At 37.8% G+C, this 16,944-nt stretch overlaps 1 protein-coding gene across 2 annotated transcripts in view; it reads left to right on the top strand.

Annotated features, from left to right (window-relative positions):
* Positions 1 to 16,944, top strand: part of LOC105486928 (phosphodiesterase 3B) — a 206,540-nt gene that overhangs the window by 152,715 nt on the left and 36,881 nt on the right. The window contains exons 6-8 of one of the 2 annotated variants that reach the window (XM_071075053.1): positions 4,559 to 4,769; positions 5,531 to 5,604; positions 8,515 to 8,607. In XM_071075053.1, coding sequence (XP_070931154.1) covers positions 4,559 to 4,769; positions 5,531 to 5,604; positions 8,515 to 8,607 — 378 coding nt within the window. The remainder of the gene's footprint in view (positions 1 to 4,558; positions 4,770 to 5,530; positions 5,605 to 8,514; positions 8,608 to 16,944) is intronic. The other variant, XM_011750068.3, reaches the window with a different exon arrangement.

The following is a 16,944-nucleotide window of genomic DNA, read 5'->3' as shown; positions in this document are numbered from 1 at the left end:
TCTTTGTGAATGGGATGATTGCCTTATAAAAGAGACCTCAAAGAGCTCTCTAATCCCTTCCACCATGTGAGGACATGGCCATCAGTGAAACAGGAAGTGGGCCATGATCAGACACCACATCTGCCAGTGCCGTGATCTTGCACTTTCCAGCCTCCAGAACTGTGAGAAATAAATTTCTCTTATTTATAAAATACCTAGTCTATGGTATTCTGTTATAGCAATCCAAATGGACAAAGACATTACTGTATCAAATTACCATATGCTTAGTGACTTAAGTAACACAAATTTATTCTTGTAATTCTGGAGGTCGATGTTTGAAATTGATCTCATTGGGCCCAAAGCAAAGTGTCAGCAGGGCTGTGTTTCTTCTGGGATAATCCATTTTCTTTGCATTTTCCAGTTTCCAGAGGCCTTCCTAGAGCTTGCCTGCCTGCATTCCTGGCCCACGACCCCATTACTCCATCTTCATTGCCAGCAATGTCAGTCTGAATCCTGATGCTGCCATCTCTCTGGCTTTTTTATGTCTGACTCTCTCTTTTACTTAGGCATAGGACTCAGCCGTGTGTGACTCTTATAATGACAAGAACCCTTGTCATTACATTGAGCGCAACTAGATAATCCAGGATAATCTCCCCATCTCAAGGTTAACTGATCAGCAACCTTAAGTCCATTTGCAATTTAAATATCCCTTTGCCATGCAATCTAACATATAGGTTCTGTGGTTTAGGATATGGACGTCTTTGGGGGTGATTATTCTGCTTACCACAGCCAATCTTACACATCTCTTTCACTGAAAAGGGAAAGAGGAAACACCAAATTTTTATAAGGCCAGCGTAACCCTAATATCGAAACCTGACAAGGATATTACAAGAAAATTAGAAGCCTACATCTCTTGTGAATATAGATACAAAAATCCTAAACAAAAAGTTACACATATAATTGAGTAATATATTAAAATGTTAATACCATAACGTCCATGTTAGGAAGTATTATTACAGGAATATAAAGTCTGTTTAACCTTTGAAAATTCACTGCATTAATAGAATAAAAGAGAATAATCATATGGTCATCTTAATTGGTACAGAGAAAGCTTTTCATGTATGTTCATTTGATAAATTTGATAATTACAATAAAAAATTTTAAGCAAATTGGGGATAGAGGGAACATTTTTAATCTGATAAAGTATCTATCAAAAATGTTTTTCAAACATAATACATAATGAAATACTGAGCATTTTTCTCCTGACTTTGGAAACAAGATAAAGATGTTCACTGTAAACACTTGTCTCCAACATTATCCTGTAATTTCTAGACAATGCATGAAGACAAGATAAAGAAACAGAATAAATACTGGAAAGGAAGATATAAACCCTTTTCTTTATTTGCAGATTGCTGTTTTGTATATATAGAAAATCTAGAAGGCTCTAAAAATATAGAATTAAGTAAATTTTGCAATATTTTAATTGTACAGAAAAATTAATTGTATTACTCTATACTATCAGAAAGTGGTTGAAAATGAAATTTAGAACACCATTTACCTCAGCATCAAAAGCCATCAATTACCTAGAGATAAATTTAATAAAAAATATGCAGTGCTGCTACACTCCATGATTTTAGGGAAAAATTTCCGTAACAAGACATAAAAATACTTACCATATGGGATTAGATGAATAAATCTGACTACGTGAAAATTAATAACCTCTTTATTAAAAAGTCATATAAAGGCCGGGTGTGGTGGCTCACACCTGTAATCCCAGCACTTTGGAAGGCCGAGGCTGGTGGATCATTTGAGGTCAGGAGTTCAAGACCAGCATGGTCAACATGGTGAGACCCCCATCTCTACTAAAAATGCAAAAAAATTAGCCGGGTATGGTGGCGGGCGCCTGTAGTCCCAGCTACTCAGTAGGTTGAGGCAGGAGAATGGCATGAACCCGGGAGGCAGAGCTTGCAGTGAGCCGAGATCTCACCACTGCACTCTAGCCTGGGCAACTGAGCGAGACTCCGTCTCAAAAAAAAAAAAAAAAAATTAGCCAGCCAGGTGTAGTGGCGGGCACCTGTAATCCCAGCTATTTGGTAGGGTGAGGCAAGAGAACTGCTTGAACCCAGGAGACAGAGGCTGCAGTGAGCTGAGAGTGTACCACAGCACTCTGGCCTGGGCGATAGAGTGAGACTCCATCAAAAAAAAAAAAAAAGTCATAAAAAGATTTGAAAATAGTAATAACATCTGAGAAGGAACTAGAATTCAGCTGTATAAAGAACTTTGTCAGTGGAAGAATTATGGACAACTATTCATTTTCTGTTGCTGCATATCAGATTACAACAAATATAGCAGTTTTTGTGCAAGAGTCCACACACAACTGAGTCCTCTGCTTAAGGCGTCGTAAGTCTCGAAACTAGATGTTGGCTCTTCCTTGTTCTCATCTGAAGAATCAGCTGAGAATGAATCGACTGCCAGGCTCATTCAGGTTGTCCTCAGAATTCATTTCCGTTGGTTGTGGATTCTTGATGGCTCTGGGTTCTTGATAGCTGTTGGCTGGAGGCCACCCACAGTTTGTAGAGGCTGCCCATAGTATTTTGTCACATGGTCTTCCTCACTATGGCTGCTCACTTCATGGAGTTAGCAAGGAGAATCTCTAGAGTGAGTCTCTAGCAAGAGGGAATCCATAATGAAACATAATCATAGGGGTGACATCCTGTCATCTTTCTTTTGATAAGAAGCTAGTCACAGATGTTTTCTACACAAAGACATGAACACCAGGGAGCAAGGGTTAATGGGACTACCTTAGAGTGTGTCCATCACCACAAGCCAATGGAAAAATTGGCAAAAGACTTGAACGAGCATTTCAGCAGAAAACTATACAAATGGCATATAAACATGAAATGTGCTTAACCTTATTAGTAATGAGGAAATTAAAAAGTGAGGGTACAGTGCTCTTTTATTTACCATCAGATTGGCAAAAAATAAAGAACATTATATTTATACACACACACACATGCAGAGAAAGAGAGAGAGAAAGTTTGTTTTAAGGGATTAGCTCACACAACTGTGAGGGCTTGCAAGGCAGGCAAGTAGGAAATTTTCAGGACAGTCTGGCAGGCTGGAAATTCCAGCAGGGGTTAATGTTGCAGTCTTGAACCTGAGACAAAATTTTTTCCTCTTTGTGAGACCTCAATCTTTTCTTGTAAGGCTCTAAGCTAATTGGATGAGGTCCACCCATGTTATAGAAGTTAATCTGGTTTACTCAAAATTTATCGATTTAAATGTTAATCACATCTGAAAAATATCTTCATGACAACATCTATACTAGTGTTTAAATAAACAACTGAGCACCATAACCAAGTTGACACCAGCGCACACATCTATAAGTTTACTAGTATGCCTGAAAATATTGTAGCTCCTTAATGACTGTTACTTGTTTTCCTTTCTGAATGAGACTTTACTTGGGTCTTTATTTTCAAATAAGGTTATAAATCTGCCTGCCTCTTTCCAGATATATCCATACTGCTTTAGTTTGAGGCACTCAGCAAAGGTTTCTGGAATAAATAGACAGAATTATAGACTCATCTTATGTGTTGCTGAAGCACTCTGTTTTATTCCCTTATTAAGCACTTAGCACTTGTTTGTATTCTTCACTATGTGCTAGCTTCATTGAGTTTCAGGGATGGCATCTTTTTCTCCATTGTGAAACCCAGTGTATTTTCCAGCATATAGTAAGCTCTAAATATTTGTTGAATGAATGAATCAGCTGGAAATATTTTCATGTAATTTTTAAAGCGATCTGACATTGCGTTAGCATATGATGTTATTCTCAACTTGCTTAATGCTATTAAGAATTTTAGTTCTTTGGCCAGATGCAGTGGCTTGAGCCTGTAATCCCAGCATTTTGGGAGTCTGAGGCAGGGGGATCACTTGAGCCCAGGAGTTTGAGACCAGCCTGAGCAACATCGTGAAACCCTGTCTCTACAAAAAAATACAAAAATTAGCTGGGTACAGTGGCTTGTGCCTGTAGTCTCCAAGACCAGAGGATCAATTGAACCCAGGAGGTTGAGTCTGCAGTGAGCCATGATTGTGCCACTGCACTCCAGCCTGGGCAATGGAATGAGACCCCATCTCACACACAAAAAAGAGAATTTAAATAAAATTTAATTTTATTGAATTGAAAATAATTCAATAAACTTTGGTAGAGATGCTTTGCTCATGTGGATTATCAGTCTGATAGGGACACATAGGTGAAAGTTAAAGACCAATAGGAATTAGGAAAATTTCTGCCATACAGTATGTATGTTTTAGTCATACCGTTCACATTTACCTATTATAAATGTAGATATTTACCCAACAAGAGGTGTTTACCCAGCAGCCATTGATCATGACAAATATGGCAAATATTGCTTAAGTTTCTAGAATATCTTGAGGCCCCATGTAGGAATTTATCATTTAATTGTAAATAATTTGCTTTTTTAAATAAGGAAAAAATCCATAAAGACACAAATATATTTAATAAACATATACACATAAATACATTCTTATTTATCTGTCTCCTTTCTTTTAATTTTTTAAGGTGTTTTATCCAGTCTGAGTCCTGTGAATTCTCCCAACTATGGACCAATGGCTGCTGGCTCTCTAACTAATCGATCACCCATAGAATTTCCTGATACTGCTGATTTTCTTAATAAGCCAAGCATTATTTTACAGAGATCTCTGGACAATGCACCTAATACACCAGATTTTTATCAGCATCTTAGAAATTCTGATAGCAATCTGTGTAACAAGTAAGTTTCCCAACTGTTTATTATTTCTTTTTCAAAATGTTGATTACAGTTAAGTCCTCAACATTTTGGATAGGTTCTTGGAAACTCCAGCTTTAAGCATTTATAAATGACCATATTTTTTTCGGTGTTATAATGAAATGCCATTATTTGAAGATGTGCTATAAGTTGTTTCACTTAAAATGTCAGTTCTTAAAATGTCAGTTTTCAAAAACTTATCGATGATATTGAGGACTTTACTGTATTTTAATAAAGTATTACCGGTTTTCTAGTTCTTTGTTATAACTAGATGATGGATTCAGCCTATATTCTTTTCCTTATTTATGTAGTAGTTTTTATTCTAAATAAATGTCTTCTTATTTTAGTGGTTATTAATTTTTTAAATTAAATGGTCTCCATCTGAGGTAAAATGTAATGGTATTCTACCCATCCTAAGATCTTAATAAATATTAAATTATTTTAGTATACACTGCTTTAGTACCTATTGATAGTACCCAGTTCATATGGTGTTTGATCTTATTTCTGCTTTACTAATAGTAGAAGTTTACCTCAGATCCAGTGTTGACTTTTCAAAAATATTTTGTTTCCTTCAAGGACACATAGATACTTTCTAGGTTAAAGCCTTTTAACTTTATAGAGATTGGAATATTAGGATGTGTTGCAGTTGGGATCTTGGTTAAAAATTAAACAGATTTTCTAATTGTGTTCAGGTAAAAAACTTTTACCTCATTTACCATATATATTTATCTATTTTATTCTATAAGCTGTGGACATCAAATACTGAAATATGTTTCAACATCTGAATCAGACAGTACAGATTGCTGCAGTGGAAAATCAGGTGAGATTACAAAAGTCATATGTATTTGAGTTTAAGATAAATTTCTTACAGTGGTTTTTAGAATGGGAAAATGAATGAGTTTAACTTCAGTTTATCCATCTTTAAAATGAAGATTATTCTTTTTTACCCACTTCACACAGGATTTATTTAGAACAAATTATAATAGATGACGAAAGTAATTCAAAGAATAAAAATGTCCTGTACAAATGAATGTAGTCTTCTTATGTTATATCTGTTGTTTATAAATAGTGAAATTATTTGTATTAACATTGAAATTTGTACTGCACAATCTAAACCCAAAAGGTATAAATTTTTTATGGCATAAAGAGGAGTTGTTTTAAAGTGTGGTTAATTATATCATTCTGAAATATTTTATATCCTCAAACAAGAAATGTTGTTGTTGATGAAATTATAGTTGTTTTATAACCTTAAAAATTGATGACTCAAACTACCAGTAGTAGTTAACTAATTACTTCAGACCAACATTTCCCCTGAGGGCAACTAGAAAATGTGGATGAATTATTATTATTTTTTTAATCTACTTGAAGCCATTGAAGAACTAAAAAGATCCTGTGAATCACCCATACAAGATCTGTTGGAAGATAGAACTCCAAGAAAGTGAGCCTGGAGTTTGGGGCTATCAAAAGAGTATATTCCAGTTCCACAGAGACCAGTGACTAATAGGATGAGCAATTTTATTAGTAGCTTCATGGGACTAGGAAGACAGAGACTAGAGTTGAAGGCTTGCCATGGTATGGATAACTTGATAAACTCTAAAGTGTTGTACCCTAAGAAAAAAGTTAAACCAAAAATAGATAAGCATTTTCAGGGATTGTAGGCTCTTCTCAATCTGTTTACATACCATAAAATTTACCTTTTTAAAGTGTGCAATTTAATAGTTTTTTGTTTTTTGCATTTTAAAGGATTGTTAAAAAATAAAATAAAATAAAAAGACTAATTCTTCACAAACTCTTCCAAAAAATAGAAGAGGAGGGAACACTTCCCAACTCATTCTTTTTTTTTTTTTTTTTTTTTTTGGTATATCATTACAATGGAATTCAGTTCAGCAATTAAAGGAATAAACTTCTGATACATGCTGCAACATAGATGAACTTCAAAACATTATTCTAAGTGAAAGAAGCCAGGCTCAAAAGATCATACATTGTATGATTACATTTATATGAAATTCTTAAAAGACAAATTTATAGAGACAATAATCAGAACAGTTGTGGCGTAAAGTGAGAATAGGGATTAACTATAAATAGGCATGAAGGAACATTTTGGGGGGCGTGTTGAGGATGTTCTAAAATTGGATTGTAATGATTGCTGATAACTGCAAATATACTAAAATTGTTGAATTGTACACTTATGGGCTGAATGTTTGTGTTCCTCCAAAAATTTATGTGTTGAAATCCTATACCCCAATATGCTGGTATTGGGAGGTGAGGCCTTTGGGAGGTAATTAGGTCATGAAGGTGGATCCCTCATGAATGGGATTAGTTCCCTTGTTAAAGGGATCCCTTGTAAATGAACCCCAGAAAACTCTCTAGCCTTCTTTCCCACCGTGAGGATACAATGTGAAACCAGTAGTCTGCAACCTGGAAGAGGGCCCTCACTGGAACTTGGCCAGGCTGGCACCCTGATCTCAGACGTCCAGCTTCCCTAACTGTGAGAAATAAATTCCTATTTTTTTATAAGCCACTCAGTCTATAATATCCAGTTATAGCAGCCTGAACTAAGGCATTTTACAATAGGTAGATTTTAATGGTATGTAATTTATACTCAGTAAAGTTTTTAAAAAGAACAATAATTTATTAAGTGTCATATTTCTTTGGGTGGACTAGCCTCAACTGGGAGATTGTCACCTGAGGACTTTCATGAGATTGCAGTCAGATATTGGTTGGGGAAGCAGTTATCTGAAGGATTGGTTGGGCAGAATTTCCAAGATGGATTACTCATGTGCCTGTTGGCTATTGACCAGTCCATCTAAATATGACCCTTCCATGGGCTTCTCCCAGTTTGTTGGTGGCATTCCAAGAGAGTAGGAAGTGGAAACTGCCAGTCCAGTTAATGACTCAACTCAGAACAGAGTGTCACTTCTGCCATATTCTGTTAATCAGAGCAGTCATGAGGCCTGTTGAGATTCCAGAGGGTTGGTAAACAAATGCTCTGTCTTGATAGAGGAATGATAAGAATACATTTCAGAAAAGTGTTTGGGACAAGAGATAGTGTTGCAGACATCTTTAGAAAAGAAATGCTACATTTATCTCACCTGTTTTTATTGTTATTTGTAAGATAATAGTCATTAGGAATTCATATCATTAAAAAGCAAATTATGTAATATACCTCAAGTGCCAGCAATTTTTAGATTAACTGCTATTTTAGAATATCATTGTAGTTACTGCCTTAACTTACCATAAATACTTGAATAGTCTAAATTTAATTTTTTAAATTAAATGTTTTTCATTTGGAAAAAATAATATTTTCTAAACAGTAAAACTTCCAGATCATCATCTAATCAATTAGTGATTGGTATATTCATTGTATTAGGTTGAGATTACACTAACATTTATTAGTCACCTATTATGTATAACATCTTGTAAGGTAGGTATTATCCAAATTTTACAGGGGAGAAAGCTTGCTATTATTAAGTACAAAAATCAGGGTTTGAACCTAGTTTTCTGAAACTCAACTCCAATGAGTACTCTTAAGAATTCTTTTATTTATTTTTTTTTTTGAGACAGGGTCTTACTCTGTCACCCAGGCTAGAGAGTATGGTGGCACAATCATGGTTCACTGCAGCTTCCAACTCCTGAGCTCAAGCAGTCCTCCCTCCTCAGTCTTCTGAGTAGTTGGGACTACAGGCATAGGCCACCATGCCTGGCTAATTAAAAAAATTTTTTTTTGTAGAGATGAGAACTCGCTGTGTTGCCCAGACTAGTCCCAAACTTTTGGCTTCAAGTGATCGTCCTGCCTTGGCTTCCCAAAGCACTAGGATTATAGGTAGGAGCTGTTGTGCCTGGCCGAGATCTTTTACAAACAAACAAGCAAACAAAACTCTACATATTGAGTTTATAGCTTGTAATTATCATATAATCAGTACCCAGATCCAGAAACAAAATAAGAGGCTGGCCAAAATGGCCAACTAGAAGCAGCTAGTGTGCACTGCTCTCATGGAGAGAAATAGAAGGGGTGAGTACGTACAGCACCTTCAACTGAAACATCCATGTACACACATTGGGATTCATCAAGAAAACAACCCACAGAGAATGTAGAAAAGCAAGGCAGGATGACTGCCCGCCTGGGAGTGACATGGAGCCAGGGGAGCCTCCCTCACCTAGGGAAGAATGACTGAGTGAGCAACCCTGGGGACCCATGCTTCTCCCGTAGATCTCTGCAACCCTTAGGTCAGGAAACCCCCGCTCATAAACCCACTGCACCAGGGTCTTCAGTCGGATATGCAGAGCTCTGTGGCATCTTGGCAAAGTAGCTGCTCAGCCACATGCGGAGCCCCAGGAGCTATAGATACTTGGGCTTAAAGGCAAAAGCAACTGCAACTCGGCAAAGCAGGGGTTTAGACCCCCATACGGACCCCTAAGAAGCAGCTGAATTCAGGGGGCTGAGCAGCAATGGCCTGCAGGTCCCATGTCCACAGCATCTTACAGGATAAGACCACTGACTTGGAACTCCAGCCAGCCACTGGTAGCAGTGTTGATGTGTTGATGGAACTCCCAGAGGGAGGGGTAGGCTACCATCTTTGCTGTTTTGTAGCCTTAGCCATTGTTGCCTTCAGTGTAACCACCCTACAAAAAAGCAGCCAGCTTGCTTTTTTATGTGGGTCCCTGACGCCTCTTCTTCTCACTGGGCAGGACCTCCCAACCAAGGTAACCAGCCACTCTTGCCACTGTTATTCAGCTGGCAGTGGTTCTGAGCCTCCGGGGGATGGTGCTGCCAGGGGAAGGGACAGGCTGTTTCACAGCCTTTGCCATTGTTGCCTTCTGGCTCTAGGAAGTCCAAGGTGACTAGGGTCTGGAGCTGTCTTTCCCCACAGCTCTATGGGAAAGCAGCTAGACTGCTTTTTCACATGGGTCCCAGATCTTGTTCCTTTTCACTGGGCAGAATCTTGTGACCAAGGTCTACAACCACCCCTGCCAGTGTTTTCTGGCCAGCAATAGTATCAAACTTTGCTGGGATGGAGTTCCCAGAGGGAGGGGCAAGCTGCCATCTTTGCTGTTTTTCAGCCTTAACCATTGTTGCCTTTGGGATTTGGAGAGTCCAAAGTGACTGGGGGCTGCAGCAGACCCCCAACACAGCCCAACTGCTCTACAAAAAAGTGGCCAGACTGCTTTTTCACACAGGTCCTCAATCCTGTTCCTCCTCACTGTGTGGGACCTCCCAACTGGGGTGTCCAGCCATCTCTGCCGGTGTTTTCTGGCCAGCAGCAGTTTCAAACCTCCCCGGGATGGAGCTCCCAGAGGGAGAGGGGGACTGCCATCTTTGCTGTTTTACATCCTTCACTGTTGATACCTTCAGGTGCTAGATAAACCAAGGTGACTAGGGACTGGAGTGTACCCCCAGCATACTGCAGCAGCCCTACAGAAAAGTGACTAGACTGTTTGTTACATGGGTTTCCAATCTCATATATCTTCACTAGGCAGGTCCTCCTGGCCTGGTTCTTCAGCTACCGTCACCTCCAGGCTATCAAGCCAGTAGCAGCTCTGTAACTCCCTGAGACAGAGCTCCCAGTGGGTTGGGCAGGTTGCCATCTTTGCTGTCTCACAGCCCTAGGCTTTGCTGTCTTCAGGCTTTAGAGAGTCTTTGGGGACCAGAGGCTAGCCGGTCCAGAGCCCAGCACAGAGTACCTACCTCACAGAAAAGTGGCTGGACTGTTCTCCATACAGGTCCCGGTCCTCACTTCTCCTCTCAACATGGGACTCTAGCACAAACATGCTGTCCCTGTCTGACCACATCAATCAGAGGCAGCCCAGCTGTTAAAGGAACAGCCACATGCAGAGATAAGAAAGAACCAATGCAAGAACTCCAGCAACCTAAATGGTCAGTGTTTTATGACCTTCAGACAACCACACTAGTTCTTAACCAGGCTGAGCTGGCTGAAATGACAGAAATAGAATTCCGAATATGGATAGGAACAAAGATAATCAAGATCAGGAGAATGGCAAAACCCAATTCAAGAAAACTAAGAATCACAATAAAATGATATAGGAGCTGACAGATGAAATAGCCAGTATGAAAAGGGACCTAACTGATCTGATAGAGCTGAAAACACACTACAGGAATTTTATGATGCAATTGCAAGTATAGCAGAAGAGACCAAGCTGAAGAAAGAATCTTGGAACTTGAAGACTGGCTCTCTGAAATAAGAAAGTAAGACAAAAGTTATTTTAAAAAATAAGAATGAAAAGGAATGAGCAAAACCTCTAGAAATACGGGATTATGTAAAGAGGCCAAATCTACACATCATTGACATCCCTGACAGGAGAAAGCAAACAACTTGGAAAACACATTTCAGGATATTATCTATGAAAACTTCCCCAACCTTGCTAGAGAAGCCAACACCCAAACTCAGGAAATACAGAGAACTCCTGCAAGATTCTACTCAAGAAGATCATCCCCAAGATGCATAATCATCAGATTATCCAAGTTTGAAATCAAGGAAAGAATGTTAAAGGCAGCTAGAGAGAAGGGAACCCAGTCAGGCTAACAGTGGACATCTCAGCAGAAACCCCTACAAGCCAGAAGAGCTTGGGTTCCTATATTCAACATTCTTTAAAAAAAAAAACTTCAAGAATTTCATATACAGCCAAACTAAGCTTCCTCAATGAAGGAGAAATAAGATCCTTTTCAGATAAGCAAATGCTGAGGAAGTTTGTTACTACTGTTTGTTACTACCAGACCCACTTACAAGAGATCTTGAAAAGCACTAAATATGAAAGGAATAACCATTACCAGGTAATACAAAAAAATACAGTTAAGTACACAGACCCAATGATGTAAAGCTACCACACAAGCTGGCTTAATAACCAGGTAACAGCACAATGACAGGAACAGATCCACACATATCAATACTAACCTTGAGTGTAAATGGGCTAAATGCCCCATTTAAAAGGCATAGAGTGGCAAACTGGAATAATAAAAAAAAAAAAAAGCAAGACCCAATGATATGCTGTCTTCAAGAGACAGTTTCACATTTCACAGGCTGTGACACCTGTAAGCTCAAATTAAAGGGATGGAGGAAAATCTACCAAGCAATTGGAAATCAGGAAAAAAGCAGAGGTTGCAATCCTAATTTCAGACAAAACAGGCTTTAAACCAACAAAGATCAAAAAAGGCAAAGAAAGGCATTACATAATGGTAAAGGGTTCAATTCAATCAGACCTAACTATTCTAAATATATATTCACCGAACACAGGAGTACCCAGATTTACAAAGCAAGTTCTTTGAGATCTACAAAGAGTCTTAGACTCCCACACAATAATAGTGGGAGACTTCAGCACTCCACTGGGCAGTATTAGATCACTGAGGCAGAAAATTAACAAAGATATTCAGTACACAATAATAGTGGGAGACTTCAACACTCCACTGGGCAGTATTAGATCACTGAGGCAGAAAATTAACAAAGATATTCAGTACCTGAACTCAATATGGGACCAAATGGATCTGATAGACCTCTACAGAACTCTCCACCCAAAAACAACAGAATGTACATTTTTCTCATTACCACATGGTACATGTTCTAAAATCAATCAGACAATCCTCAGCAAATGTAAAAGAACTGAAGTCATGCCAAACATACTCCTGGACCACAGTGCAATAAAGATAGAAATCAAGACTAAAAAAAATCAATCAAAACCATGCAATTACATGGAAATTAGACAACCTGCTCCTGAATGACTTTTGGGCAAATAATGAAATTAAGGCAGAAATCAAGAAGGTTTTTAATATGAATGAGAACAAAGATACAACCTACAAAATCTCTGGGACACAGCTAAGGCAGTGTTAAGAAGGAAATTTATAGCACTAAACACCCATATCAAAAAGTTAGAGATATCCCAAATTAATAACCTGATATCACCACTAAAATAACTAGAGAAGAGAGAGCAAACCAACCCCAAGGCTGACAGAAAACAAGAAATAGCCAAAATCAGAGCTGAACTGAAAGTGATTGAGACACAAAAACACCATCCAAAAGATGAATGAAACCAGGAGTTGATTTTTTGAAAAAATTAGTAAGATAAATAGACTGCTAACTAGACAAATACAGAAGAAAAGAGAGAAGATCCAAATAAACACAATTAGAAATGACAAAGGGGGTGGTGCCACTGACCCCACAGAAATACAACCATCAGAGACTACTATGAACACCTCTTTACACACAGACTAGAAAACCTAGAAGAGATGGATAAATTCCTGTATGCATAACCCCTCCCAAGACTGAACCAGGAAGACATGGATTCCCTGAATAGACCAATACGGAATCTGTAATAAATAGCCCACCAACCCCCCCGCAAAAAAAAAAAAAAAAAAAAAAAAAAGGCCAGGACCAGATGGATTCACAGCCAAATCCTACCAGATGTACAGAGAAGAGCTGGTATTATTTATACTGAAAGTAGTGGTACAAAAAACTGAAGAGGAAGGACTGAAAGTATTACAAAAAAATGAGGAGGAAGGACTCCTCCCCAACCCATTCTATGAGGCCAGCATCATTCTGATACCAAAATGTAGCAGAGACACAAGAAAAAAACAAAACCTCAGGCCAATATCCTTGATGAAAATTGATGCAAAAATCCTCAACAAAATACTTGCAAACCAAATCCAGCAGCACATCTAAAAGCTAATCCACTATGATCATCCCTCGGATGCAAGGTCAGTTCAACATATGCAAATCAGTCAATGTGATTCATCACATAAACAGAACTAAAGACAAAAATCACATGATTATCTCAATAGATGCAGAAAAAGGCTTTTGATAAAATTCAACATCCCTTCATGTTAAAAACTCAATAAACTAGGTATTACAGGAATATACCTCAAAATAATAAGAACCATCTAGGAGAAACCCACAGCCCAGCATCATACTGAAAGGGCAAAAACTGGAAGCATTCCCCTTGAAAATGGGCACAAGACAAGGATGCCCTCTCTCACCACTCCTATTCACATAGTCTTGGAAGTCTTGACCACAGAAATCAGGCAAGAGAAAGAAATAAAGGGCACCCAAATAGGAAGAGAGGAGGTCAAACTATCCCTGTTTGCAGACATGATTCTATATCTAGAAAACCCCATAGTCTTGGCCCAAAGGCTGCTTAAGGTAATAAGTAACTTCAGCAGAGTTTCAGGATACAAAATCAATGAACAGGAATAACTAGCATTCCTATACACTAACACAGCCAAACCAAGAGCCAAACCAGGAACACAATCCCATTTACAATTGCCACAAAAAACATAATAAAATACCTAGGAATACAGCTAATCAGGGAGATTAAAGACCTCTACAATGAGAATTACAAAACACTGCCCAAATAAAGCAGAGATGACACAAACAAATGGAAAAACATTCCGTGCTCATGGATAGGAAGAATCAATATCATTAAAATGGTCATACTGCTCAAAGCAATTTATAGATTCAGTGTTATTCCTAACAAACTACCAGTGAAATTCATCACAAAACAGAAAAAGCTATTTTAAAATTCATATGGAACCAAAAAAGAGCCTGAGTAGCCAAGGCAATGCTAAGCAAAAAGAACAAAGCTGGAGGCATCATATTACCTGATTTCAAAGTATACTACAGAACTACAGTAACAAAATAACATGGTACTGGTACAGAAACAGACACATAGACCAATGGGACAGAATAGAGAGCCCAGAAATAAGGGCGCATACCTACAACCATTTGATCTTTGACAAAGCTGACAAAAACAAGCAATGGGGAAAGGACTGCCTATTCAATAAATGGTGGTGGGATAACTGGCTAGCCATATGTAGAAGATTAAAACTGGATCCCTTCCTTACATCATATACAAAAATCAACTAAAGATCATTTAAAGACTTAAATGTAAAACCCAAAACTATAAAAACTCTGAAAGACAACTGAGGCAATACCATTCTGGATATAGATACTGGCAAAGATTTCATGACAAAGATGCCAAAAGCAATCATAACAAAAACAGAACTTAACAAATGTGAATATAATTATACTAAAGAGCTTTTGTACAGCAAAGTAAACTATCAATAGAATAAACAGACAACCTACAGAAAGGGAGAAAATTTTTGTAAACTATGCATCTGATAAAGGCCTAATATCCAGCACCTACAAGAAACTTAAATTTACAAGAAAAAACAAACATAAAAAGTGGGCAAAGGACATGAACAGACAATTTGCGAAAGAAGACATACATATGGCCAACAGTCATATGAAAAACAGCTCAACATCATTGATCGTTAGCGAAATGCAAGTCAAAACCACAATGAAACACCATCTAACACCAGTCAGAATGGCTGCTATTAAAAAGGCAAAAAATAACAGATGCTGGCGATGTTGGGGAGAAAAAAACACTTGTAGACTGTTGGTGGGAGTGTAAATTAGTTCAGTCATTGTGGTACGCAGTGTGGTGATTCCTCAAAGACCTAAAAACAGAAATACCATCCGACCCAGCGATCCCATTACTGGGTATATATCCAAAGGAATATAAGTCATTCTGTTATAAAGACACATGCATGTGTATGTATATTGCAGCACTATTCACAATAGAAAAGACATGGAATCAACCTAAATATCCACCAGTGATAGAGTGGATAAAGAAAATATAGTACATATACACCATGGAATACTATGCAGCCATAAAAAGAAAGAGATTGTGTCCTTTGCAGGGACATGAATGGAACTGGAGGCCATTATCCTTAGCCACAGGAACAGAAAACCAAATATTGTTATGTTCTCACTTATAAGTGAGAGCTAAATGATGAGAACACATGGACACGTAGAGGGGAGCAACACACACTGGGGCCTCTCAGAGGAGGGAGAGGATCAGGAAGACAACTAATGGGTACTAGGCTTAATACCTGAGTAATGAAACAACCTGTACAACAAACCCCCTTGTTACATGCTTACCTATGTAACAAACCTGCACTTATACCACTAAACTTAAAAAATAAATAAATAAAATGAAAAAACTCACAGCTAGTGAAGTAGTGAGGCTAGGGCTCGTTTCTATAGTAGTATTCAGACTTGAATCCAGATTCTATTTTACTGTATAGTTTGGGCTCTATCTTATATGTCCATAGTAGAACAAGTAATAAATGATTATGGTAGTTTTTCTAAAAGAAAAGGCAAAGAAGAAGATGTAGTATATATACATCATAGAATACTATGCAGCTATAAAAAGACTGAGGTAATGTTTTTTGCAGAGGCATGGATGGAGCTGGAGTCAAACTAACATAGGAACAGAAAACCAAGTACTGTCACTTATAAGTGGGAGCTGAATGACTAGAACACATGCACATAAAGAGGAGAACAACAGATACTGGGTCCTACCTGATGGTGGAGGGTGGGAGGAGGAAGAGAATCAGAAAAAAATAGTAATTGGGTACTAGACCTAGTACCTGGGTGATGAAATAATCTGTACAACAAACTCCATGACACAAATTTACCTATATAACAAACCTGCACATGTACCCCTGAACCTAAGATAAAAGTTGTTTTTTTAAAAAGAAACAAAATATTACCTACACCTCAAAATTACCCATCATGACCCCTTCCAATCATATGCCCCAAAGGTAATGATCTTTTTGTCTTTCATACGCTTTTGAACTTTTCTTAAAGAGAATCACAGAGTATGTACTTTTGTGCCTGGCTTCCTTCACTGAACATTATATTTTTAAGTACCATTCGTATTGTAGTTCATTCTCTTTGCTCTGTAGTGATCAATTGTGTAACTATACCACCAACTGTCGATAGGTTCTGAGTAATTTCCCTGTTTAAGGTATTACAAACAGAATGAATATGAATGTTTTTTAACATGTGAATGAATACTATTTAGCTATGAATACTGCTGTCCTTTTCCATGTGATTTGAGAAAAAAAAATTATTACATTGATAGAGATACAACTCACAATTTATAATATTGTGGTTTAAGGTTTACATGTGATTTAATCTTACTGATTTGTAATTATGATTTTAGAATTTTTATATCTAAAACTCAGAGATGTTGAAAATTGTTTACATCAAATTGGTAAGAAAATTTCTATTGATAGGAACTTTTTCTTTTTCTCACTTTTAAAAAGAATATCCACTTAGGATCCATGAGTAGATATGAAAGGGGAGTC

This window comes from Macaca nemestrina, chromosome 12, assembly GCF_043159975.1.
Source record: "Macaca nemestrina isolate mMacNem1 chromosome 12, mMacNem.hap1, whole genome shotgun sequence".
In the NCBI taxonomy this organism is placed as follows: Eukaryota; Metazoa; Chordata; class Mammalia; order Primates; family Cercopithecidae; genus Macaca; species Macaca nemestrina.
Note: the sequence above shows the minus strand (reverse complement) of the source record. Positions and strands in the feature narration are given on the sequence as shown.